The sequence below is a fragment of the Danio rerio genome, chromosome 5 (assembly GCF_052040795.2).
Source record: "Danio rerio strain M-AB ecotype USA chromosome 5, GRCz13ab, whole genome shotgun sequence".
In the NCBI taxonomy this organism is placed as follows: domain Eukaryota; kingdom Metazoa; phylum Chordata; class Actinopteri; order Cypriniformes; family Danionidae; genus Danio; species Danio rerio.
The window spans coordinates 4,002,346-4,030,000 of NC_141025.1; the positions used below are offsets into that span (position 1 = coordinate 4,002,346).

A 27,655-nucleotide genomic window follows, 5' to 3' on the forward strand; every position below is an offset into this window, starting at 1 on the left:
TATATATACATATATATATATATATATATATATATATATATATATATATATATATATATATATATATATATATATATATATATATATATATATGCTTGTTAACATTAATTATTTTACCTTTAACAACTGTATTTTTTAACATGAACAAACACTGCATATTGGGGTGAAATGTCAACATTTTATTACTATTACAATTAATAATAATAATAATAATAATAATAGTAATAATATTAATAATGATTAATAATAAAGGATAATAATAATAATAATAATAATAATTATTATTATTATTATTATTATTATTATCATTATTATTATTATTATTATCATTATTATTATTATTATTATTATTATTATTATCATTATTATTATTATTATTATTATTATTATTATTATTATTATTATTATTATTATCGTCATTATTATTATTAGAGTGATTTCTGAGAGACATGTGACTGGAGTAATGAAGCTGAAATTCATCTTTAAAAATCACTGGAATAAATGATTAAATGAAATAATAACCTACACTTGAACAGTTATTTTATAGTGCCATAACATTTTACAATTTGTGCTGTATTTATGATGATAAAATACATGCAGACTTGTTGAGCAGGAGAATCTTATTTTAAAACATTTCAATTATAATTTGAGTATATAATTGTTCCTTTACAATTATAAATTAAATTTATTAACATTCAACTTGTTTTTTAACTAATATATATATATATTTATATATATATATATATATATATATATATATATATATATATATATATATATATATATATATATATATATATATATATATATATATATATATATATATTTATATATATATATGCTTGTTAACATTAGGTAATGCACCTTGAACAACTGTATTTTTAACATGAACAAACACTGCAAAAAATATTATTAATCAAGTAATGTGGTGTACATGGCATTTATTTACACCAAATCTAACTTGTTTATAGCCATAAAAGTTTATATGGATACTGACATGAGACTTTCTGTCATGTACATGAGCCCAAAATAACAGTCAGTGGATGCAGCTGAAGAAAACATGCTGAGTTTACAATAATAACACAACAATAACCTCATCCTGACGTCATTACTGACATGAACTGATTATGAACACTATCTGTGCAGCATTTAATAATCATAGTTCAACACTAATGCATTAATATCATCCAAAGTCATGCGTGTTAACATGAATGCACTGAAAGTTAGCATGAACTCACAATGAACAGCTGTATTTCATTAACTAACATGAACAAACACTGCAATGAACATTTTGTTTGCTCGAGTTAGTGAACGCATTAGCCAATGCAACCTTATGATAAAGTGTGACCTTTTTTGTTTCACTTGATGATTCGGCAAGTCAGAGTCGCGCGCAATAACCCCAGGCTGACGTCAGGACGCAGAGCAGCCTGGTGACGCAACCCAGTGAAAGCGTCCAGGAGGAGGCGCGTCCTGCATCGGCACGCGTTCAACAGCAGAGAGCAGAGGAAAGAGAAGCGGACAGAGGAGCTTTACAGTCGCCAAAAAAAAAAAAACCCTGAGAGCACTCATACTGCACCCCAAAACTGAACATGGTCGACCGCGAGCAGCTGGTGCAGAAAGCCAGACTGGCCGAGCAGGCGGAGAGATATGATGATATGGCTGCAGCCATGAAATCGGTAAGCGCAACTTTTGCATTATCCTGTATGTCAATTGTATAATTAATAATTACGCAATCCGGGTAGTCATTACAACGCGAGTTGTAAAGTGTCCAAATCACGCGGGGTTATTCTTGTGAAATAGAAATGCATCGGCTTTGTCGCATTGCTGCTGTATAAATCCTGCTGATTTTGCCTGATCGAGTCTTTTCGGTGATTCTGATATTGGCAATATTATCGATTACACTACGCGCGCGTGTTTTGGCTATTATATGTGACTCCGGACTCACTTAACAGGGTGTAGTCCTGCTGAAATGATGACGAAGGGTATTTGGGAATATTATAGGTCTCTCATTTAAACCGGAGTAAATGAACAAGAATCCCCAAGAATTGTGATGAACAGGGGGGCAGTGGATGTTTTGGGCGGTGCCTTTTTAAGCACACATGGACACATCATTAATGCACGCTTACAATACTTAAAACAGCTCTGCATGCAAATCCACTGACGCTTTTACGCAACGGCTCGGCGCATCATGCATCATGTTAAAGTGCTTGATTTGCACGAGCAAGGTGTGTTTGTAGTTGGTAACAATGCAAACACTCCAAATTTGAGTTGTTGTCTTTGTCTGTGAAGGAGGTAGCTATAGCCTGGGTTGATTAGTGACAGCTCCTTCACAGATTCGCGTTTGAAGATGTCAAAAAACACCAACGCGATCGCATGTGGTTTTACGCGCGTTCACGGTCTTTGCAGTTTCGCTAGGCGTGTCGCAACGTGTGCCAAGGTGCAGTGCCCGTAATGCACCATTTCATCCGATCCATCAGACTACATCCAATAGGGTACAATCACCAGCTTCTCTCTCTCTCCCTCTCTCTCCATCAAGGGCGTAGGTTTGCATGCATTTGAAAGTGGATCGGGCCATATCATGCACAAAGAGACAGTAGAAAACCATTAAAAATAGGAGGGGGGGAAATCCTAATTTCACAGTCATCTCTTTACTCCTGTCATGCAAGTTGAAGATGGTCCACTTATCTGACACACCCATTTCATGTGGAGACTCTACAGCCTCAGTCTGGAGCAGTTGTGTGCAAAATGAAATATCTACCTTATATGTTATGGACTTTAAATGTCCATATGTAACGGGTTCTGCGTTGTGTTTTCTTTGCTTTATTAAGGAATAACCAGTCTGGGATCTGCAGTTGTGACGGCTCTTTACTCACTGGGAATAAATCAAAAAGCACAGCTTTTACAGTGTGTCTTCGCCCTTACAGCTTTTCTCTCCCATGCATAATCAGTCCAGAAAGGGAAGAGATGGAGAGAAAGATAGAACAAAACTCCAAACAATATTAACAAAGTGACAAAACATACCTGAGAATAAATCAAAAAGCACAGCTTTTACAGTGTGTCTTCGCCCTTACAGCTTTTCTGTTAAAAGTAAAGTGCAATGCATTTAGCATTCACATGCTTCAGTTAGGCTAAAGTCAATCAAAACTTCAATTTAAGTGATGACACAAAAATAATGAAATATATGTGAAAATAAAGGTATAAATATTATTTAAACATGAAAACTAGCTATAAAAGTTATTTATAAAGTAAAGATGATTAAAGATTAATTGGAGCTTAGCAGACACCCACCTCTCCCATGCATAATCAGTCCAGAAAGGGAAGAGGTGGGGCGCAAAACAGGAAATTAAACAGCGTGAGCTCCCTAAGAAATTTAAAGGAGAAGACACACACTAACAAACACCTCAGGTACACTTACTAACACATTAGATAAAACACATATTTTGTGTAATTCTATACTTAAAGCGAATAATAATTTTCATACCTGTTACACATACAAGTTCAATATGCAGAACCAGAAGATGAAGAAATCCCTTTAGATTGTTGGTCTATTAGTTAATGTTAGTTTACTAATGTTGTAAAGCATTTATGAATCATAGTTTGACAACTAATGCATTATTATAGGGCACCGATGGTGAAAAATGTACTTTTCAAGCTGTTTGGACAGACATATGTGTATATGTAGTGTATAGACCATCATATTGGAGTGATATAAACACACCCAGTCCTTTTTGTTTTTCAATTTAACAACATAAAAACAGTGGACAAATTAGAGCGGTTTTCAGACCGACCGCAACTTTACGTAGGTGTGCAATTTCCCCCCGCCCACCGAATTGATTGACAGCTGCGCGCATTACCATGTTCTGGTAGTCACGTGTACATGTCAACAAGACCAGACAGACATACGCAAAGCAACCGGGAATAAAAGCTCTGTTCTGTTCGCTAGGATCAGCAATCATCATTAAATGTGATTAAGAGGGAGTTTCACATGTTTAAAGTGTTTTAAAACAGAGTATGTGTGTAATTAATTACAGCGATTTACTTCAGCTTTACTTCATCAGCACAGCCGCGTGTCAGAACAATTATAAAAGAAGACGCTTCAATCCCGGTTTGTGGAAGTTAAATCAGGTTTATTTTGTACATTAGCATAACAGATATCCACACAGTACTTGAGGTTAGCCTGTATCCTGTCACATTTGAGTGCAAAAACAGTGCTAAGCTAAGCGCGCTCTGTCCCTCTGCCTGCCTGTGTGTGTGTGTGTATGTGTGTGTCAGCTGCGGTGTGCGTGTTTATCTTTGTGTGCACGTGTGAACTTTGTAACGATATTATGTGTGACTCATTAATGCAACTTCACAATACTGATTAGTAAAGATGAGTTCTTACTGTAGTATTTCTCACAAACGCTACGTGAGACCTTCTTCCTTTAAGTCTGTCTGTTGTCTGACGCAGCCGAGGCAGAAGATTAAAGGGTCACGAAACACCAAAACACATGTGTTGAGCTGTTGACAGTGGTATATGTGTCCCACACTGCTATAAACACTATTAGGACACCTATATTTCACTAAAAAGTGTAAATTGGTTGTTTTCGCGTTATTTCAAGCAAATTCGTACTTCCTGTTTGAAACGAATTTTTGAAGCTGCGTCACGGTCATGACATAATAGCGTGTATTCCAGCGTGCAGACTGGACGTCTGTGCCAGAGTGTGTCTTATTACGTCTTAGAGTGTGATGCATTAATGCATGAGTAAGGCTTGGTTCAAACCAATCAGCGCGCTCTATTGTGCAACTTCATTAATATTCATTACTGTCACCGTGTTTACGCCACAAAGACGCCACGTTGTGTTGGCAAAACAAGCGTGAAGTGTTGCTTTTATAGTTTGCTGCCATTAAGTTTCGTTTTCATTTTCTCTCTGTGAGAGCTCAGCTGGAGTCACGTGTGGATTAACAGTGTACGCGACGCTCGACAACAATAACTTACGTGTCTAAGGAGGATTATTGTTTACCTGAGAGCTGTTCTCAACTGCAAACGATGAGATGCGGATTCGCTTGTAACGTTAGTCTCCTCTTCATAAAGATGCGGCTCTTGTTGCTGGTGATTGTCCTGTCTCTACAGATTTGGTAAGTGAGCGACCAGTGCTCTTTGTTTATTCAGTTTGTTCGTATCGAATTAAGTTAACTATTGCACTGAGTGCAAACATAGCACCGCATTTTGTGACCGGAATAACACACGCGGCTTTCTGACGCTACCTGCCGTGTGCATCTAAGTTTCCGGGAAATGCAGAGATTTTTTTTCTCTCATTCGCCGTGCGGTATCAAACATTGCATGAAAAATACACGCTTAGAGCAGTTCCTCGAATCAAATATCTCGTTTGTCGCGAGGGACATGAATGAATTCCCTGAATGAAAGAGCCAAACTGCAGTTAAAGTCCAACATTTAATAATTTGGCAAATAATTCGACTACAGATGTCCATGTAGGTTAAACACCATCACTTTCTCCCCTGTGTGTGAGTATTTTGACTGAAACTCGCGCGTGCCCAAATAGACACTCCCACACCCTCCCACTTTAGTTCCTCCGACACTCCCCCCTAAACAGAGCTGGACACGCCCACTTTTCTGACTTTTTCCAAAGTAGAGGTGTGAAAACACCCTGCTGAAACGAGGGGGTTTCATGGCCTTTTAAAGCACGCGGGAAGGCATGTAGAAACAGTAGGCGGGCAGAGCTCGCCTTAAAGGCGCAGTACGACAAAACCACCCCCTGCTGGAAATCAGTAAAAAACAGCATCTTGTAAAAGGTATAATGTAAAATCTGATGGGTGTTTTAAGCTGAAACTTTATCTACACATTCTAGACACGCAAAAAACTTATATTAAATCTGAAAAAAGGGGTAACCTAGGTGCCCTTTAAAATCCAAAGTTGTGCTTGTTAACGTTAATGCACTGTGAGTTAACATGAACTAACTTAAATAGCAATAACTAATGTTAACCAAGATGAACAAATACAGTAATACATGTATTAATAATTGTTTGTTCATGTTAGTAAATACATTAAATTACATTAACAAATAAACCATTGTTTTAAAGTGTTACCAATGTTTTCACTATCAACAATATTACAGTATTTATTCATCTTTGTTAATGTTAGTTAATAGAACTAAAGTTATACGTGCACTGAGTAATGTTAACAAGCTGCAACTTTGGATTTTTTATTAATGCATTAGTAAATGTTGACTTATTATTAATTAATAAATGCTCTACTAGATTGCTCATATATAAATAAGGATTCTTAGTCCATGTTAGCAAATACATAAGTAAACCTAGACTATTATTTTAATGTTAACAAAATCATTTGGCTTAGCTCCTTATTTATCAGGGGTCACCACAGTAGAATGAACCACCAACTATTCCAGCATATGTTTTACACAGCAGATGCCCTTCCAGCCGCAACCCAGTACTGGAGAACACCCATACACACTCATTCACACACAAATACTCATACACTACGCCCAGTTTAGTTTATTCAATTCCACAATAGCGCATGCGTTTGGACTGTGGGGGAAACCGGAGCAGGAAACCCACGCCAATATGGGGAGAACATGCAAACTCCACAATGAAATGCTAACTGACCCAGCCGGGACTCGAACCAGGGGCCTTCTTGCTGTGAGGCTAACCACTGAGCCACCGTTAACAAAATCAGTTCTTAATGAAATCATTAAAAGAAAAAAAAGTGATTATTTATAATGGAGTAATATTCTTATGAACTGTTCGATAAATGCATGTTTTGAAATGCAGATAAAATAGATATAAATAAAAAGTCTGACAATGTTTACAGTCAAACATGTGTGGCGCATAAACCCAGACCAACATTTTACGATTTTCAAATGATCTGTGGATCATTCATTCATTCATTTTCTTGTCGGCTTAGTCCCTTTATTAATCCAGGGTCGCCACAGCGGAATGAACCGCCAACTTATCCAGCACATTTTTACGCAGAGGTTGCCCTTCTAACCCATCTCTGGGAAACATCCACACACACTCATTCGCACACACACACTCATACACTACGGACAATTTAGCCTACCCAATTCTCCTGTACCGCATGTCTTTGGACTGTGGGGGAAACCGGAGCACCCGGAGGAAACCCACGCAAACGCAGGGAGAACATGCAAACTCCACACAGAAACGCCAACTGAGCCGAGGATCGAACCAGCGACCTTCTTGCTGTGAGGCGACAGCACTACCTACTGCGCCACTGCGTCGCCGATCTGTACATCAGAATGATACAATTTTAAAATAAACAAAAATAATAAAAAATGTGTAGAGCAGCTCACATGCATGCACGAATAGTCTAACTGGAGGAATATGCTCTCAAAAATGATAGGTTTGCTGCTTCTTCAAACTACTTATTTAAAATGAGCTGAAAACACAATTCTTGAGATTTTTTTGGGACAACTTTTAGTGTTTTATGGATATTTAATAGGCATACGGCTATATTAAGAGAAAATTATGAGTAGGGCAGGAAGTTTCGGGAGTCTCCCGGATGCCCGCAAACAAATGATAATCTCCCGGTAAACCCGTGTCTCCTTCCCGGTCCTTAAATAAGTCAAGCACCCTTCTCACCCCTCCCCACCGCATCTCTCCTCGCTCTTCAGACACGTCGTGCGCACCTTGTCAAACACCACCAAACCACCACCTCCCCTGACAGCTGAGCGGGACTCTGCAAAATAAACCCTGACACTCTGACCTTCTCTGACCACACGTGACTTCTTTTAGCTCTTTTGAATTGTTTAGAAACTTTGCAGTGTGAAAGCGAACCGCACCAAGAGCAAAGAGCAACAATGTAAATATTTTAATGCCTTTTTTAGAACAAATTAATCAATTCACAGGTGTGAAAGCACTCTTAAAGGTACATTAGTGGCCTGTTTCCATCGAGTGGTACAGTTTGGTACGGGTCACCTTTATCAGGCTTGCGTTTCCACGGTCAAAAGTGTACCAATGGTGGGCGTAGTGTACGAGTGAGTGGTGAGAAAGCTTCATATGACGTCATTCTCAACTTGAGGTGTATTGAAGCCTGTATGAATGCACTGATTACTATACGGTTCTATACCACCTTAAAGGATATATTATCCAATTGATGTCCAAAGAATAGGAGAAGAGTAAAGAGGTCAGACACAAATTATTATGTTCAAACAATGTATCAATTTCTTTATGATTAATGTGTAAACATAATCATCACAATACAAATCAAATAAAATAGCGTAGGCCCACGTAAATGAAAAACAATTATCATATAAGATGACAATAATTACAGTACTGGAAGGTTGTAATATAGTGGGGAAGTAAGTCCCAATAGTTTCAGAGGACTTATAAACAGAAAGGTCCAGCGATCACTTGTAATATGGTGAAATAAGTCCCAATAGTTTCACAGAAAAATCCACCTCATAAACAGAAGGTCCAGCGATCACTTCAGCAGTCGATCAGTAGTAGGGATGTCATCCGCCAGTGTGCAACATTTGCCGGGATCTTATCTTCATTTGCAATGAATGTATAATGTATAATGAGTGATTGTGTTAAAGCAAGTGATCAGATAAAGTTAAATGTTGCTGTAAATGTTCATGCAGTTGCGGGTGATTGTGTATGTATGTGTGTGGTTCTATAATAAAGAAAAAAAAAGGTTTAATTAGTCCTCAAACTACTCACGGAAAAATGCTGCGTCATTATTACTACACGTGAATAAACACGTGAAAGATCACGAACACATAACATAATAACGTGTCGTTCTAATACAGTTGCAAACTATAAATATGCATATAGATGCATGTATATATACATCGAATGATAATAAAGTTTTTAATAATGAACTATGAACACTCACGTTTCTTCAATGACGCACATCATAAAGTTCTGTCAAACTCCGAAGTAATCATACCACATCTTCCTGTCATCTGATAGGATTCAGTCAAACTGCCTTCTCTGAGGATGCTGTGATTGCAATCCTAATAGTTTGTTGGCTTTAACTCTCTAAACTGGCGACTGAGCATCACGATGCGCACCTGCCTTTTTCTCTGTTCCTCTTTCATTACTGTGTCGAACACTTTCACGTTATTCATTGAACTCGCGAGCGGACCTTTTAACCACGCCCACATAATAACAAAACAGGTAAAGAATAAATGTACAGTTAGAAAACAAAATAATTAAACAATCTTTTGTACATGAGGAAATGTCACAGTAAAACTGTACGGGTTATTCACATATCACATATCGCTGGTTCGATCCCAGCTTGGAGCGGGTTGGGTGGTGTTTGACCGTTGGGGTTATATTGGTGCCGTAACCCGGATGGGAGTGAGGTTTAGGGGGGTGAGTGTAACGGAGGCCAGCTAGTAAGTGCTGTGCAGGTAAACCTCACTCTTCTGACCTCTAAAGGTGCTTTAGTGATGCATGCTAGAGGCCATGGTCTTTAGCCTCCTTGTTAGAGCAACCGACTCCTATACGGAAGATCGTCAGTTCGATCCCAGATCGGAACCGGTTGGGTAATGTAGGACCGGGGGGGTTACACTTGGCACATATCCTAAAGTCCAAAAGGTGATGATAAATAGTTAAACATAGCAGTTTGTTCGTTATAGGTTCCTGAAAGAATTACTTGCTCCCTTGTTTTTTCGAGTGATGTATCTCTGTAAACCAATAGCCTTCAGCTGCATGTCTAGCTCCGCCTTTTGGTGACCTTTTGTTGTACTAGGTACCCTTTGCAAAGGGTACCCAAAAAGTGGTACGGTACGGTTTGCTTTTTTACCTTTGACAGTGGAAACTGTACCTTCCCATACCCCTCAGTGGAAACGGGCCATAGGTGATCTGCCCTAAATGCTATCCGTTGACATAATATCTTTGAAAACACAGACCCTCCCCTGCCGTCCAAAGCCACATTTCTTGAAATCACGAATGTGATGACAGTATACAATCCACTCGATCATGTCATTCACCAGTTAGAAAACTTTACAGTACGTTATAATATTACAATTCTGAACGAAAAACTGTATTATATCTAGCATGTTTACAGTTGTGTAGGAAGCGAAACTTTGTGCTAAAGGGACTTCTGTATGCTTAGTGGTTGGCTAGCATGGTAAACGATATAAGGAGCACGTCAGAGGTTGTTGTTTAAAAATGACCCAATGTAAATATAAAACCAACTTCAGCTCAGTAAAGCAGGCTAGATGGAACAGTGCTATTTACTGATGTTCTGTTGTTAAGCTAAATAAAAATCTACATTATCGATGCTGTAAAAGGACCTTATGTAACAGATGCCAGCTAGTAAGTGCTGTGCAGGTAAACCTCATTCCTCTCTCCTCTAAAGGTGCTCTAGCAACAGCGCTAGAGGCCATGGTCTTTAGCCTCCTTGTTAGAGCAACTGACTCCCATGCGGAAGATCGCTGGTTCGATCCCAGCTTGGAGCGGGTTGGGTGGCGTAGGACTGGCCTAGTTACATTGGTGCTGTGACCCGGATGGGAGTTAAGTTTAGAGGGGTGAGTGTAACGGTGGCCAGCTAGTGTGTGCTGTGCAGGTAAACCTCACTTCTCTGACCTCGAACGGTGCTCTAGCGACAGACGCTAGAGGCCATGTTCTTTAGCCTCTTTGTTAGAGCAACCGACTCCCATGCGGAAGGTCGCTGGTTCGATCCCAGCACGGAGCGGTTTGGGTGGTGTAGGACCGGCGTGGTTACACTTATGGAGATTTCAGTGGCTGAACAACACTTCTGTGCATATAACCTATTCGCAACAACACAGTCTACATAAGCTCCGCGTGACTAAAATAGTTTTAACGAGGAACATGACCTGTCTAACAGGAATACTTCAGCCATGATGTCGTCCTCCTCCAGAGTGAAAAACTAACTCGAAAATTGATTCAGGATTTTTAAAAACTGTTGATTCAACGTTTGTTTTTACAGATGTCTATCTCTCGTGTGCACGTGAACGTGTGTACATGCACAAATGGCGGATTACAAATCAACATTTGCTGACAAACAGTTTGGGCTACCTATCAGAATTATGGAATTGTCGGCCCTACAAATTTAATTGGTTGAACATTTATTAGTCTTATGCCTTAGCCAGAATATAAAAATACATATGTACAGTTGAAACTAGAAGTTTACATACACTCTAAAAAAAGGAACATAACCATTTAAAAAAAAATGTCTGATGGTAAATCATACTAAACGTTTACTAGTTTAGGTCCGTTAAGATTACCTAAATGATTTACATTTGCTAAATGCCAGAATAATGAGAGAATTATTTAAGAATTATTTATTAATTTCTAGGCAGTCAAAAGTTTCCTTGGTATTTTTTAGCTTTGCTTTTAAACTGTTTAACTTGGGTCAAATGTTTTGAATATCCTTCCACAAGCTTCTCACAATAGTTTGCTGGATTTTTGGCCCATTCCTCCTGACAGAATTAGTGTAACTGAGTCAGATTTGTAGGCTTTATTGCTCGCACAAGATTTTTCAACTCTGCCCACATGTTTTCTATAGGATTGAGATCAGGGCTTTGTGATGGCCACTCCAAAACATTCACTCTGTTGTCCTTAAAACACATTTGAACTCATTTGGCAGTGTGCTTAGGGTCATGGTCTGTTTGGAAGACCCATTTGTGGCCAAGTTTTAATTTCCTGGCTGATGTCTTGAGATGTTGCTTCAGTATTTCTACACAATGCTCTTTCTGCATGATGCCATCTATGCTGTGAAGTGGATCAGTCCCTCCTGCAGCAAAACAGCCCCACATCATGATGCTGCCGCCCCCATACTTCACAGTTGGGATGGTGTTCCAAGGCTTGTGCACTTTCCCCTTTGTCCTCCAAGTGTAACACTGCTCATTATTGCCAAACAGTTCAATCTTAGCTCCATCAGATCACAGCACATGTCTCCAGAAATGAGTCTTTTTCCCAGTGTCATTTACCTAATTGTAATCTGGCTTTAATGTTGATTCTGGCTTGTTGATTTTCCCATGTTGTCACACAAGGAAGCAGTGTGTTTGAGGTTTACCTTCAATACTATTCTATAGGGGTGTAACGATTTATCGTTGTACGATTTATTGCGATGCAAAAATGTCTCGATATGCATCGTGGCGTGATGACGATTTGATTACGATATGGCGTCCGTTTTCTCTTATTAGTTGAGCTGTTTGCACGTGAGCTACGTTCCACCTGCTGTCGCACGTGAGTTCAGATTGCAGCAGCAGTAATGTTAGCAGACCAAGATGAGTGGAGCTGAAATAGAGGATGGCCCATCCTCTCAAAATCAGACGTCTGGCAACATTTCGGTTGTACAGTCATTGCTTTAGACTCGTCCGCTTTTTGACACGCATACTGGGTCAAACATCCTAAGTTTTAAAGTCTTCACAGTGATTTACATACTTTGCACAGCGACATGGATACCTCCTAATGGTGTTGAAAGAGTCACATACTGTATTTATAAGGTACAATTCACCATAAAATATCATTCTGTCTTCATATAATGATGTATTGGCGGCCGCAAAATCACACATGACGTGAGCTGACCGTGAGCTGTTACTACAGAGGGCGGACTATGATAGACGCGCGCGTATGGCAAGCCGTTTTAGCATTTAAACCTTTGATCTGACTATCTATAAATATATTTAGAGATATCTCTAATTATATTTTGACTAGTCATAATTATAATTCGACTAGTCAAAATATAATTAGAGATATCTCTAAAGGAATTTAATTAAATATGAATTAAATATATTTATGGATAGTCAGAACAAAGGTTTAAATGCTAAAACGGCTTGCCATACGCGCGTCTGCTTCAGTAAACAGAACCTGCAGGTTGTGACTAATAAAGTAGTAAACAACATTCAGTTTGTGGAACAGAGTGATCGTTCAGGAGCCGCGTGGGAAGTATGAACAGCAGTGGAAATGGAAACCGAAAACGTACACATTATTTAAACAATCATATCGCATTTTAGAGTTATGAATACGACGAGCATGAACCCTTTTGAGTACAGAGGTACACAAAAATGCACGTCAACATGATACACTTGATAGCGCCGAGATCAGCGACGCCGAAGAAATAGTAAACCTGCCTAAACTGCTGAAAAGAGCCACGACTGTCCTGTGTAATGAAAAGACGGCCACCCTGTCACTCATCATGCCCAACATGAAGACAGCCATCCATAAAAACCTCTCAGACAGATACACATCAGTTCAGGATTATTTTATAGAACTGCTGATTACCTGAAAATGTGGATTTATTTTGCACACACAAAAAACGCAAGCGACCAAGCAAAGCCTTAAGCTCTTACTTAAATTGTTCCTTAATTTTGTCTCTGTCATTTCAATAATATTTTTTAAGAAGTTTTTAAATTGTTTTATTTTCCAGAGACAGGCCTGTTTAATATATTTTCTAAAAGAAGGTTCAGTTTAACAAGTTGAAACAAAAGAAATACATAAAAAATAGTTTACTTGGTAAAATTTGCATTTCAGTAAAATTTTCAATTTTTATTCCAAATATCGTGATACATATCGAATCGTGAACATTATATCGTGATACACATCATATCGTGAGCTGAGTGTATCGTTACACCCCTACTATTCTACAGTTGTGCCTCCGATTAAGTCAAATGTTGCCATTTAGCCAATCAGAAACTTCCAAAACCTTGACATCATCATCTGAGCTTTTTCAGAGGTGGAATAATCTTATTGTGAGAAAACCTGACTTTCAAGAAATGTTATAACAATTTCTCAACAAATATCTCCCTCCTTATTCTAAAGCAGAACAGAAACAAATTTAATAATCCTGACTTACCAAAAAGAGAAAAAGTTCAGTCACATTAACATCTGACTTATTTTTAAATGGTTTGGTGCCTTTTTATGCAGTGTATGTAAACCTCTGGTTTCAATTGTAAATACATTTAGATCATTTACTTTAATCAGTACTATTGGAATGTGAAGACACTTTCAACCAGCAAGACAATCACCTGCTGCACCTTTAACCTAATCAATTTGTGTTGAGACAACATGAATGGATTGTGTGGAACCCTGCATTTTTTACAGTGTTGTTATCAGAACTTCTAAAACAATGCTGAAACAACATATTGGAGTAATTTTGTAACATTGAGGGCTTCGGCTATTGCTTTGCAAATCGCTGCACATCAAGTGTTGGTTTGGCATGATGAACTCCCTTCAGAGAAAAGCAAAGTGCATCGTTCCATTATGCTACTGTACTCACTAAGGCTGGATGCTCTCCATTATTGAAAAACGCTCCGTCATTGTCTAATTGCGCTATCTCTTGCCATCTGCTTAGGGTAGATGAGTACTTACTGATGGGAAATGATAAGGTGTATTGCACTGAGCTTCTGATGCACCAGCCTCCCATTAGAGTGTTTTATATAATGGTTTCTACTAAACAATAGTCATTCGGAGATGATGAGCTTGACAAATTGGTTCCTCTGTTGTGCATTTCGAATATTATACAGTGATTAGCTGTGCCGGATCTCCATCATCTTTCTAAACTGTTTGCTTTTATGTGGTCTGTGCTAATAAATAATTCTGTCTGGCCCTTAATGGCATGTACCCACGGGTCCATGCTGGGTGAATTTAAACATATGTAGGGTTGTAGGGCACTATATACAATATATTAGGATGATTAAACGTATATCCTGCGATTTAAACGTTTGGGTCATCATTCAGTGTGCTTGTTCAAGCGAAAGGATTCAACTTGCTCTGCATCGTCTCTTTTAGAGACACACTGGATTGATTTGTGCATGTATTGATTTACTCCTCAGCTGACCGGAAAGCTCTGCTAGCTGTACGGTCCCAATGCAGCTCAGGGGTGTGTGTGTATGTGTTTAGTCTTGTCTTCTCACTATGAGATGAAGCCCTCGTCTTTGCATGTTGGCAGCCTACGCCCTTAGAAACTGGAATATAAAGTCAGAAATCCTAATGATAAGACCGAGACCCTCTTTCCACTTGGTGTTAACAATCATTTTCAGTGGGTACAAGTGAGCCAAAGATGCATTTCCACCTGGTATTAAGCAAAACAGGCTCATTGGGACTTAAACAGGCTCAAACAAGACTTATGGCCTGTTTCCACTAAGTGGTACGGTTCGGTTTGGTACGCTTTCATGGCCGTTTACACTGTCAAAAAGCGCACCGAACCAAACCGTCTGTACCACTTTTTCGGCACCCTTTCAAAAGGGTACCAAAAATGAGACTGGGCACCAATAAGTGGAGCTACACGTGCAGCTAAACGCTGATTGGTTACAGAGATACGTCACGAGCTTGTGGAGCTAGACAGAATGAAAACAAAGGATCCGCCATGTTCTAATACCAACCCAAAACGTAGCTCCGCGGACGTTTCTGGAGCGTTACGGCCGCATTAAATTTTTTCAAGCGAACGCTGCGGGGCGGTGTGACGCCGTTCCCTTTCGCGCTTGCCTTACCTCCTTGCGGAGGGCTTCCCCGCTGAAACCCGTTTATCCACTCAGCTCACCATGTAACGTTGGCAGGCTCGAGATGCGGAAAGGAGTCGACCACGGCGACCGGTTTCGAGTACGTGGAAGAGCAGTTCCAGCAATCAGGTAAGACGAAAACAGAAATTAGGATATAGTAGTTAAATCCCAAAAATTAAGTGAACGAGTTTCGTGACAGGGTAAGAACCTGAAAACGCGGTAGAAACAAAAAAAATAAATCGGGGCTTTTATTTTTTTGGACGGCTTTTGTAAACTGTCGCTCGGGTTTAGGGAAGCGAGCGGGCAGGCGGGTCGATCGGTAAAATTGGTTGGGTTCGGGGAAGGAGGAGGGTGGGTCGGTCGCGCAGTCAATCATCTGGTCAGTCAGACAGGGGCCTCCGGCGGGTTCACGCGAGAACATCGCGGGCGCGAACGCACTTGCGAGAGGCGTCTGAGGTGCGAAAAAGCGCGCATCAGCGGCCTCTCGCGGATTCGCGAAAACAAAAACTGCAGCCGTACGTACCCGCCGGGACGTATTCTGCTGTCTCCAAAAACGTCCACTGGACTATTTTTCCACAATGAGCCTGGGTTGTCTAATACACAGCCGAGACATTACGTGGAAATACTATATGCATATAATAACGAGCCATGGATGACCCAAGCTCAAACACACATTGTCGTCGTCTTGATGAACAGACACAAAGCCAAGAAGAAAAATCTGCCGTGTGCTGTTGTTGCTTTACAAGGCCGTCTAAAAGTGCGAGCGGTATTCGCTTTCTTCCGGGAGCTCGCAATCGCATCAATATTTGATATAACGAACTTCTTGAGCTGATGATGATAACGTGTGCTTGATTGAGGTGTCTCCGTCATCTGATCCATTCAAAAAGAAAAGGACAAGCACAAGAGTGAAGCGCGGAAAAAAGGAGAAGCCCGACAAAACTCAGGATGAAAATTGTTTTAGCAATCTGAATCATGAACAAACTGCCATGTTTATCTTCAACTTTTGGACTATTATGAACTGAGAATGACAAAATGACTCTCTAAAGAGCTTACATGTGCTGCTGAAGATTACAGACACAGATGAGAGGTTTGCGCTGACTGTGGGCTATATTGCGTGTGTTTTTGAACTCAAATGAGGACTAAATGTATGCTGTGTGTAGTTTTTCTGTAATCAATAATATATCGGAGACTGTAAGGGTCTGTATGTGTTCATTTATGTTGCATTTACATATTTATTTAATATAATTACAGATGTTACAGTAGGCTATTTCGCACTGTCATTGATCTGCAGTCATTAAATCCTGTTCATAGAAAAGTTAGTAATAAACATTAATACAGAAGTATTTGTGTGTGTAAAGCATCTGTTTTGTGAGAAGTGCTTCTCATATTATATGTGAGCGACCCGTACATCTTTACTGTAGACTAAAACTTTGTCATACACCACGCCCTCTAAAAGGATACCCTTGGTAGTGTAAACGCAAGCCTGATAAAGGTGACCCATACCCAGACACGTGCACACATAGGGCTCAATTTGTGCAGTGCACATGCCCTTTTTAGTCTTGGATAGAAAGTGCCCTTCCAAAATGATCAAAAGTGCCCCCGCGACGCGACACACCCTCCGTCCCGCACTTCAGTAGGCGCACGACAACACTGATCTTGAGTACGTAAAATTTATCCTGCACATGCCCTTTGGACGGTCTCTGCAAGGGCCTGCCCATACCGACTTGAACCGTACCGTACTGTACCAGTCAGTGGAAACGAGCCAATATGTGCTCACTAGGCATGGGACAATCACCAGTTTCAAGATTTACTGTGGTTTGGAAAAGTCAAGGATTTTAAACTACAAAAAGATTCTGTTATACCTAAAATATACGGATATAATTAGGGCTGCAAGATAACAGAAAAAATGATAATCACGATTAATTTGCTCAAAATGTTAATCACGATTAATAATGACGATTATTCTTGTGTGTGTGTATGTGATTTTTTTATATTTATTTTTTTATATATTTTCCAAATGATGTTTAACAGAGCAAGGAAATTTTCACAGTATGTCTGATAATATTTTTTTTCTTCTGGAGAAAGTCTTATTTGTTTTATTTTAGCTAGAATAAAAGCAGTTTTTAATTTTTTTAAAGCCATTTTAAGGACAAAATTATTAACCCCTTTAAGTTCATTGTTAAACCGTTTTTTCTTTTATTGGCATTATGCTTACCGGCAAAACCGATATGTCCTCACACCGCAGATTTGAAAGACGCCGGCGCTTTCTCGTACTGTTGCCTCAGCCTCACTTCACCGCCGCTCGCCATGTTAAAGTGTGGAATGATGGTCAAGCGCCCCCTAACTTTAGAGCACAGTGATTGGATATTTACTCGCCGGGAGGAGTTTCCTCATCTCAGCTCATGGATTTAGAGGGACAAACAGTCAATTCGGGGAGATATAAAACGCACAAATTATTTAAATGCAAAACCGAGAAAACCGCAATTCACATGCGCGTATTGAACCATGGAGGTCGTACTGTACAGTTCAATATTATATTGAGAACCGTGGCATCCCTAGTATTTACAGTAGTGTTGTGCATTTGCAATCAAATTAAGAACATCTTCACACCAGGTGTAAATAAGGATGCATGTTTAATGAATGCAAAACACACAATATGACACCTTTCATTAATGCTTCTAACCATTACCACAGCTACTAGACTACTACTGTAACTATTTATCCTTGATTGCTTGCTGTTTTTACATCATAAGAGGGTCCATTTAGCTACACATCAGGTGTTTTAGTTGAGGCTTGTGTGCATGCATGAGTATTTTATTCGTTTGTTGCTGTTTTACACTCAGTTGTTTAATTATAGTACATTTGTTCTGACACTGTTGTGCCCAATCTGTCTGTAATGGCTTTGAACTCTTGAATTAACCATGGCTGAGACCAAATACATTTATTCAGCAGAAAGAAACATCGTTCTGCTTTCATGGAGGTAGTGTGTGTTAAAGTTATTTTTGAAGATGCACAAATTCAGCTTGAAGTCCTGTATGAAATACTTTTAGTACAGCTTGCTTCAATAATGACAAAGCATTGCCAAAACTCTTGCTAACCGTTAAAATGCATCGATAAATTATTCATATGGTGAAGAAGGAGTTAAGCCGAAAGGCAAAGCTCTCGATTTACCGGTCACTCTACGTTCCTACTCTCACCTATGGCCATGAGCTTTGGGTCATGACCGAAAGGACAAGATCTCGGATACAAGCGGCCAAAATGAGTTTCCTTCCAAGGGTGGCAGGGCGCACTCTTATGAATAGAGTGAGGAGCTCTGACACCTGGGAGGAGCTTGGAGTTGAGCTGCTGCTCCTCCACATTGAGAGAAGTCAGCTGAGGTGGCTCACATCTGTTTCAGATGCCTCCTGGATGCCTACCTAGGGAGGTGTTCTAGGCATGTCCCACCGGGAGGAGGCCTCGGGGAAGACCCAGGACACGCTGGAGGGACTATGTCTCTCGGCTGGCCAGGGAACGCCTTGGGATCCCCCCGGAGGAGCTGGAGGAAGTGTCTGGGGAGAGGGAAGTCTGGGGTTCTTTTCTCAGTCTGCTGCCCCTGTGACCCGGCCCCGGAAAAGTTCTTAAGAAAAGTCTTAAGCTTAAATATTGAGGCTTGTGCTGGAAATTAACATGCAGTGCATCCGGAAAGTATTCATAGCGCTAAACTTTTTCCACATTTGTTTATGTTACAGTCTTATTGCAAAATGGATTAAATTGATTTATTTTCTCAACATTCTACACACAATTCCCCATAATGACAATGAAATTGTTGCAAATTTATTAAAAATAAAAAACCTGTAAAATCACATGTAGATCAGTATTCACAGCCTTTGCTCAATACTTTCTTGATGCACCTTTGGCAGCAATTACAGCCTCAAGTCTTTTTGAATATGATGCCACAAGCTTGTCACACCCATGTTAATCACTTAATTTTGACATATTATTTCTGAAAACAAGACAATATTCTTTATTTGTCTAGAAAATGTTTCGTGATTTAAGGATTTTCAGATTATTAGAGTAAAAACAAGACAACAAAACTAAGTACCCAAAGCATTGTTTTGCATTGCTTTCCACTATACATTTATTTGATTTCATTTCAGACCTTGAAATGATTGTCACACTATGCTAGTGTATATCACAGGGCTTGAAATTGCGACCATTTTGGTTGCATATGCGGCAGAAATTTTTTCTATGCGCCCTCAAAATATATTTGGGTGCATGTGTGCGAGTGCATAAAGTTGTTGTGTGTGACCAGTTTTACTGCAAAATGTTCACCACATGTGCGGATTCGGGAGTCATTCACGCAGAATGCATCCCTGCACTTGAAACGCGAAGCGCAGTGCTCAGGAATAGTTTAGAGCAGTTGTCATGTCAACTTGCTGCAGTAAACAAAGCCAAGTCCGTAATGCTTGCCCGGCCTTCGCGCTCTTCTTATTGGCCCACTGCTCTAGAACTGAACACGAATGAATTGGTTAATATCAGCTGTCAATCACTCAGTCAATGCTTTCTGGCTTGGGATGACAGGAGCTACTACCGCGAAACTGTAAAGCGCAGAAGATGAGAATGAAGATAACACTGACAGATTTTGTTTTAGAAACCACCTACAGTTATAAATAATGACACATCTTAGTAGTGATCATGTGCTGAATGTTAATCCACCATCTACACTTTTCCAAGAGTGGATAAAAGACTTCCATTTGCTTCAAGTCTGCTATGAAAAGTCTGTGAGATGGGATTTTCAGGTAACTGTTTGCCACATCTAGCACGAGAGCTTCTGTTTAATCCTTCATATAATCGCCAGATGCTGTCCGCCTTGCAAGTGGCAGCTATATGTCAAATTTAACACCACATACACCAATCGCAAACGGGCTTACACTGAGTAAACTAATATTGCTACTCATGAAAAGACTGGTATTGCTATTAACATGACGTATGCATATAATAAGGTAGAGTATATGTCAAAAGCATCAGTGCAATATCAGACAGCACCCGTGAGATCAGCACAGTTATAGCGTTAACAGATTCATTCATGTTAAGCAATGCGTGCAGGGCCGGTGAGCGCTCCGTGTATCTTTTGCTCACTCAGTTTTGTTATAAAAATGTATTTTCTTGCGATAACGGGATTTCGTTGATACATTTTCCTCACACAAGCATATATTTTTGTTTGCTTGTTAGTTTGATTAGTGTTGATTTCAATAAATCTCAATAAATATCTTTGTATAAAATTTGTAGTAACGGTGCTTATAACTGGTGGATGCGACTATATTGCGCCTAAAAAAAGGTTAATTTCGAGCCCTGTTTCATAATTATTTGAATCTCTATTTGTTAATATAACACCCCCCTCATTTAAGTGACTTTGAACGTGGCATTGTTGTTGGTGCCAGACGGGCAGGTCTGAGTATTTACGAAACTGCTTGTCTACTGGGATTTTCACGCACAACCATCTCTGGGGTTTACAGAGAATGGTCTGAAAAAGAGGAAATATACAGTGCAGTTCTGTGGGCGCAAATGCCTTTTTGATGCCAGAGGTCAGAGGAGAATGGCCAGACTGGTTCCAGCTGATAGAAAGGCAACAGTAACTCAAATAAGCACTCGTTACAACCGAGCTCTGCAGGAGAGTATCTCTGAACACACAACACGTCCAACCTTGAGGCTGATGGGCTACAGCAGCAGAAGACCACACCGGGTGCCGCTCCTGTCAGCTAAGAACAGAAAACTGAGGCTACAATTCACACAGGCTATAATGACATGGTAATAAATAATGCAGTACCTTGCTGAATCTATACCATTAAGGATTAAGGCAGTTCTAAAGGCAAAAAGGGGTCCAAACCAGTACTACTGGTGTACCTAATAAAATGGCCGGTGAGTGTAGAGTCTGTAGTGTTACATATCACAATTCAATTCAATTCAGCTTTATTTGTATAGCGCTTTTACAATGTAGATTGTGTCAAAGCAGCTTCACATAAATGGTCATAGTAACTGGATCAGTGTAGTTCAGTTTTTAGTGTTTAAGTTCAGTTCAGCTCAGTTCAGTGTGATTTAAAATCATTACTGAATCACTACTGATTACCACTCCCCCCTGACCACCAGCGCAGCAGCAGCTCAGGATACGGCCTGGTCGCGGATATGGAAACCTTGGGATCATCTCGTTGCTGGTCTTGGATCCAATCAATGACTCCGCATAATCTGAGGACCTCGGGATGAGTATCCCCATGCAGGTGGAAATAGAGGATAGAGAAAATAATTAACAATGCATTATGTCTAAAAAATGAAAAAAGGGCATTTGCAAAAAAATTAAAAAAAAGAAATTCAAAGGCAAAGCTTTTTGTAATTGCTAAAGTTTGATATTGCCCATCATACATGTGCATTTTTCAACCCACATCCTTCTCCATCCGCTCCCTTTCATCGAGCATTACCATAGAAGTGGCTTTAAGACAGCACCTCATGTTTTTTTCATAACAGTACGGTCATAAAGCTTTTATGCATTTTATTTTTAGAAGCCTGCAGCAGCTGCAAAAACATAAAAAAAACTTCTGCAATCTCTCTACGGTTATATAACAACAATGAGCTTCTTTAAGCAAAGAATCCCCTTCTTCCACCCTTGCAGCATCCCCATCATCCCATCCTCCACACATCCTTCCATTCATTTACTGGTCCCTGCTCCAATTTCACAATGAAATTCTTTTGTTCTTTATTTTTTTTTATGAGGTGTACTTCATATACAGTTGCAGTCATAATTATTAGCCGCCCTGAATTATTAGCCATCCTGTTTATTTCCCCCCAATTTCTGTTTTACAGAGAAAAACTTTTTTTCCAACCCATTTGTAAACATAACAGTTTTAATAACTCATTTCTAATAACTGATTTATTTTATCTTTGCTGTGATGACAGTAGGGTTGTAACGGTATGAATTTTTTACGGTATGATAATCGTCTAAAACAATACCACGGTTTAACGGTTTCGCGGTATACGGTATTAAATAGCAATTCTCATAGCAAAGACCCTAAAATGAATAAGAACACGCTTTCTGACTGAACAAAGGTTTTTCTATGGGGGAAAAAAATGCATTTATTTACTGACAATGTATTTGCCCAAAAGGTCTGGAAATGAACTAAACAGAAAAAAAATGTTACAAAATAATAGAACAGTGAAGCAAATTTGACTTTTTCCAAATAATATATTTTCAGTTACTATAAACAACACCACTTACAATGAACAAATAAAAAAATAAGAAAATAATAAATAATGTGTCAAAGTCCAAATAAAGTCCAAATAAACATGGTGCAAATCCTCAGTAAAAAAATAGATATAAATATTTAGACTATACTATAAATAGTTACATAACGAAACTAGATTCAATATGGAACATCCTTGGGTTTTATGTGCCAGCATGGATATGGTTGTCTGTGGATATGGATTCGGATATGGTTGTCTGCAATTCAGACAAACAGCTGCACCTTCATTTGTGTCTTTTGAAAACAGCAAGAGCAGCAGTTTGTCTTTGCTGTGTCACTGTTTTGTCATGTTTCTGTGCTGCTGTGCATGCAAAAGTACTTAGTATGAGAATTATTTCATGCAAAACTTTTTTTTGCGTTTTATTTAGCCACGCATAAATGTATGCCTATCTCTCATTCCGTGTTGTTTAAAAAGCTCACTGTTGATCCACAAACAAAAGCGAAACCTATGCTTATTGGTTGTGATATAGCGAGTTTGAACCAATCTGGGCATGGAGGAGGGACAATGCATCAATGTATCATGTCTGGTTTGTCCGAAGACACAATGACGAGCGTTTCTTTGTCAAATCAGCGTTGTCAAATTTTGATGACGTAACCGCACTGATTCCGGAGCCTCTAAAAGTCGAATGTTATGTGATACAGCACTGGAAAGCTGAGATTCTCTTCTTTATGCCAATCTTTGAATTGTATGAATCGGATCAGCGGATCAAAAGTTATTAAACATTTAAGAGCAATACTTATTTTTAGCCGCGGGCGGCTGTCTTGGTCTTTAAGGGTTAAAACCGTAGATATGCAATTGTTCATGGTATGATAATCGTGCACGTTCAAATCGTGGTAGACCGTCATACCGGTATATTGTTACAACCCTAGATGACAGTAAATTATATTTTTAAGACACTCATATTCAGCTTAAAGTGACATTAAAAGGCTTGACTAGGTTAATTAGGTTAAATAGGCAGGTTAGGATAAATAGGCAAGTTATTGTATAATGGTGATTTGTTCTGACCTTAAAATGGTGTTTAAAAAATTAAAAACTCCATTTATTCTAGCCGAAATAAAACAAATAAGACTTTCTACTGAAGAAAAAATATTATCAGACATACTGTGAAAATCATCTGTTAAACATCATTTGGGAAATATTTAAAAAAAGAAAAAATAATTCAAAGGGGGGCTAATAATTCTGACTTCAACTGTATGTGCATTTTAACATTCGCCATATGTACTGCAGCTTGCAATGGACTGTGCTTTCATGTTTCAGCATGACATCAAATGCATCTCTGACGCTCATCTTTAATGATTTCAGTCTGTCTTTTGGTTCTTTCAAATTAGCACCTTTGGGGTTTGATGCATTTGCATTATCCAAAAGCTGTCTATCGATCTCAGGTTTGTACCTGTGAACCATATAATAGTATATAAAAATAATCATGTACAGTTAAAGACAAAAGCATTAGCCCAAGTGCTGTTTAACAGAGAGCATGTTTAAACACAATAGTTTTAGTAGCTAATTTCTTTTGTCATTTATTGTCTTTTGCATGATGATGGAACATAATATTGTACTAGTTACTTTGGTAATTATACTACCAGTATTCATCTTAAAGTGACATTTAAATGTTCAGGACACACTGGAGACATTTTTTATATTAACAGATGTGTGTGTGTTGAGCATCAGTTAAGACAATGTTAGCACCTGTCAGCTTTAATTGTGGGGAAAACTGGTTAATGTTGAGCTTTTGTCAGCTAATTTCAACTTCCGGGTTTAAAATTATTTTTGGGGCAGGATCAAAATCGGCGACGTAGCGCAGAACTGCAAGTGCAATGATGACGCGTCGGTTTCTCATTATTATTCATATCAGAGTTTTCTTATCCTATGAGAAGAGCCGGCTGCTTAATTATTCATGAGACCTGCCAGAGACAAGCCTGAGCTGTGAGACACGCCACAGTATCTAGCCGTTCATGAAGGCTCATATGCGTTTGTTTCCATGATCCACGGGGTTTGTTGCATGTTTAATCATACAGCAAAGCTGTGTGTGTGCTGCAAGCATTTTTGTCGGGAGAGCAGCACGAGAATTAGAGAATGGTGGACGCTGTCTTTTATCAGGAGTTCGTTCACGTTCAGACACATCACAGTGCTGCTGTGTTTGCCTAAATCCTCCAGATTACCAGCAGGGCTAATGGTTAAAATAGACAGGTCATGAGGCCTGCTGCACTGAGTGTGCTGGATACGGGGATTGAGGGAGAATTCTCATTTATAGTGTTTACATGAACACACTTATCTTTATAATGATATAAATTGTGGTTATGTGTATATGAAATGACGAATAACAAATGTAGCAGGGCACTAAATCACTGTTCATTTCTTTGCATTTTAACTTTGTGAACTATAAACTCATGCGTCTCCTCACGGTTTGTGTCTCATTTAGTGAGCTAACTGACTACAACAGTTATTCGCTCCCCTTCTCTCCTGCTGGCCACGCCCACTCCTGCCCGATGCTGGCGGAGCTCCACGCCCTTTAATCATGCATCTTTTGAAAAAATTCTGAAGTAGACTTTAACCGAAAGTGGGGGGTGTCATGGCCCTTTAAAGGCTTAACTAGGTTAATTAGGTTAACTGGGTAAGTGGTGATAACTGGGGAATTCATAAGACAACCGTTGTTTTGTACTGTAGCCAAAAAAAAAATATCTTAAGGGGCTACTAATATTTACCTCAGCAGTAAAAAAATAAATAAATAAGGATATATAGACAATTAGATAGATACAGTAGATCGTAGATATTGGTTTCAATATAGTCAATATTAGTATTTGTTTCCGCTGGAATAAAAGAAGATAAATATACATTTTCAGAGCGACTCTAAAGCTGTCGGAAATTGCATACTTTCATATAGTACGTTAAAAACAGTATGCTAGCCGAGTAGTGCGTCTAAATTTATAGTTTTGGTAAAACAGTATGTGAGAAGTACTTGACCTACTACTTCAGGCGAGATTCTGAAGTGTGCATCCAATGGATGCAACACTATCCCATAATGCACTGCGAGAGAATTCATGATTAATGCAGTTCATCCACATTACACGTACTAACATACTTTTCTAATATCGTTTAGTAAATTCAAGCTCAAATGCAGTACATACTGGAGTAGTAGGATGATTTCAGACGCAGCCACAGTACATAATGGTAATGTGTTACAGTGAAGAATAAATGTTGGGTTATGAGCTGCGTTAAAAGAGGTTGATGAGGACAATAAAGAGCCTCTTTGTGCTCATGATAACACTACAGCACTACAGTGGCTAACAATAATGCCTTGTCAGTCAAATACAGCACATGATTGCTTTATTATGATGCTAAACATTCACAATATGAGTTATCTTTCTCTCATTACCTTACTCGGTGACAGTACAGGTGGCAGGTATACACAACCAATATGAATGTTCACTTTTTTCCATTTCATGCAATATTATTAAAATACTGAGGCATTATTTAAATTAAATATTTTGTTTATTATTATTATAATGTGGAGCTGCTGAATGATTCAGTGAACAAATCAGCTAAATTAATATTTCACTTAAACATATTATTTTAATTATTTGCTGAATGAATCTGTCATTAAAATGTCTTTAAAACTGTTAAGCCCTGGTCAGATCACACATTTTTCGATTTCGGCACGATTACCTTGATGTAGGGTGTCGTGGGGAGTCGTAAACGACAAATGGGCATCGTGACACAAGATGTGATCATTTCTTCTTGTGTAATGTGGCATAGTTCACGACAAACGAAACCATGCCTGCAATGCCTCACGACACCATCGCGGAAGGTCTAGCACACAGGTGTCAAACTCAGTTCCAAAAAGGTTGCAGCTCTGCACAGTTTAGTTCCAACCCTAATTAAACACACCCGATCAAACTACTGTAATTGAGTCCTTCAGGCTTGTTTGAAACCTACAGGTAAGTGTGTTGGAGCAGGGTTGGAACTAAACTGTGCAGGGCTTCGGCCCTCCAGGAATTGAGTTTGACACCCCTGGTCTAGCATGTTCAATTTTTTCCCGATCTTCACGATGAGTTCTGTCACATGGGTGCACATAATAGGAGCACATAATTGATTAGTTATATCCACAGCTGCTGCCGCTGATACATGGGTCAGGTCAAAAAATAGGCTGCAAATTTACTTATGGGTGGGTCTCGGGTGGATCAATCATTGCTTTTGCAAACTATAACTAGTTTCTCTTAAATATTAAAGAGTTTTAAGCAATTTCATCTGAGAGACTGGCATAAATATGTTGACCTCAGAGTTCTCTAAGCCTTCCAACTGAGCTCGTTCTTCTGAGCAGGGCCGGAGTGGGACTCTTTTTCAGCCCTGGAGTTTCAAGCCTTAGACCGGCCCACCTCAGTTCACGACTGACTATATTAAAATAAGGTCATTTCCAATTCACGTTTTTTTTTTTTTTTTTTTTTTTTTGAGAAAACAGCTGCTTTAGAACTTTAAATGTTCAAAAACCCTAACAGTATTATATGTCTTAGCAATAAAACTATAATAAAAAAAAAAACATACTCAGACAAAAATCAAACCCGGGTCGGCGGCGTCATAATCTAACGTGCTGACCACTGGACCACAACAGTTGTATATGAAGGACTGACTCATCTGACTAATATCATCATTAACCTGTAGGCTGGTTATATATAAAAAGAGCAGAGCTGCGGTAAATAATGAATAAGAAGACTGTAGTCAAGTAAGTAAATAAATTAATTTAAAAAGTGTGACTGCTGAGAGCAACAGATTCTGGAGCTAGGGACACCGGCCCTCGCGGCCAAAAAACGCACCGGCCCACCGGGAATTCCCCCGGTCCTCCCGATTAGCCAATCCGGGCCTGCTTCTGAGGTAATCTGGGAAAATGCTCAGTGCTGTGATTACATTGCAAAAGCCGGTCTTGCTTATTCAAATAACTT

At 39.2% G+C, this 27,655-nt stretch overlaps 1 protein-coding gene and 3 long non-coding RNA genes across 8 annotated transcripts in view; 2 read left to right on the plus strand and 2 right to left on the minus strand.

The window, feature by feature from the left end:
- LOC147843797 (uncharacterized) overlaps window positions 1–1,480 on the minus strand; it is a 32,367-nt gene extending 30,887 nt beyond the window's left edge. For 2 of the 5 annotated variants that reach the window (XR_015490878.1, XR_015490879.1), the window contains exon 1: window positions 1,349–1,436. This is a non-coding gene — a long non-coding RNA (uncharacterized LOC147843797). Of the gene's footprint in view, window positions 1–1,348 lie in introns of all 5 variants that reach the window. The other 3 variants (XR_015490880.1, XR_015490881.1, XR_015490877.1) reach the window with 3 other exon arrangements.
- LOC147843792 (uncharacterized) overlaps window positions 1–27,655 on the plus strand; it is a 1,319,745-nt gene that overhangs the window by 556,699 nt on the left and 735,391 nt on the right. The window lies entirely within an intron of this gene.
- Window positions 1,443–27,655, plus strand: part of ywhag1 (3-monooxygenase/tryptophan 5-monooxygenase activation protein, gamma polypeptide 1) — a 43,204-nt gene continuing 16,991 nt past the window's right edge. The window contains 1 exon segment of the mRNA NM_213022.2: window positions 1,443–1,676. Coding sequence (NP_998187.1) covers window positions 1,590–1,676 — 87 coding nt within the window. The 5' untranslated portion in view covers window positions 1,443–1,589.
- On the minus strand, window positions 11,503–16,155 carry LOC147843798 (uncharacterized). Its single transcript, XR_015490994.1, has 2 exons — window positions 13,589–16,155; window positions 11,503–12,030 (listed from the first exon to the last, which is right to left on the minus strand). It is a non-coding gene; the product is annotated as an uncharacterized LOC147843798 (long non-coding RNA).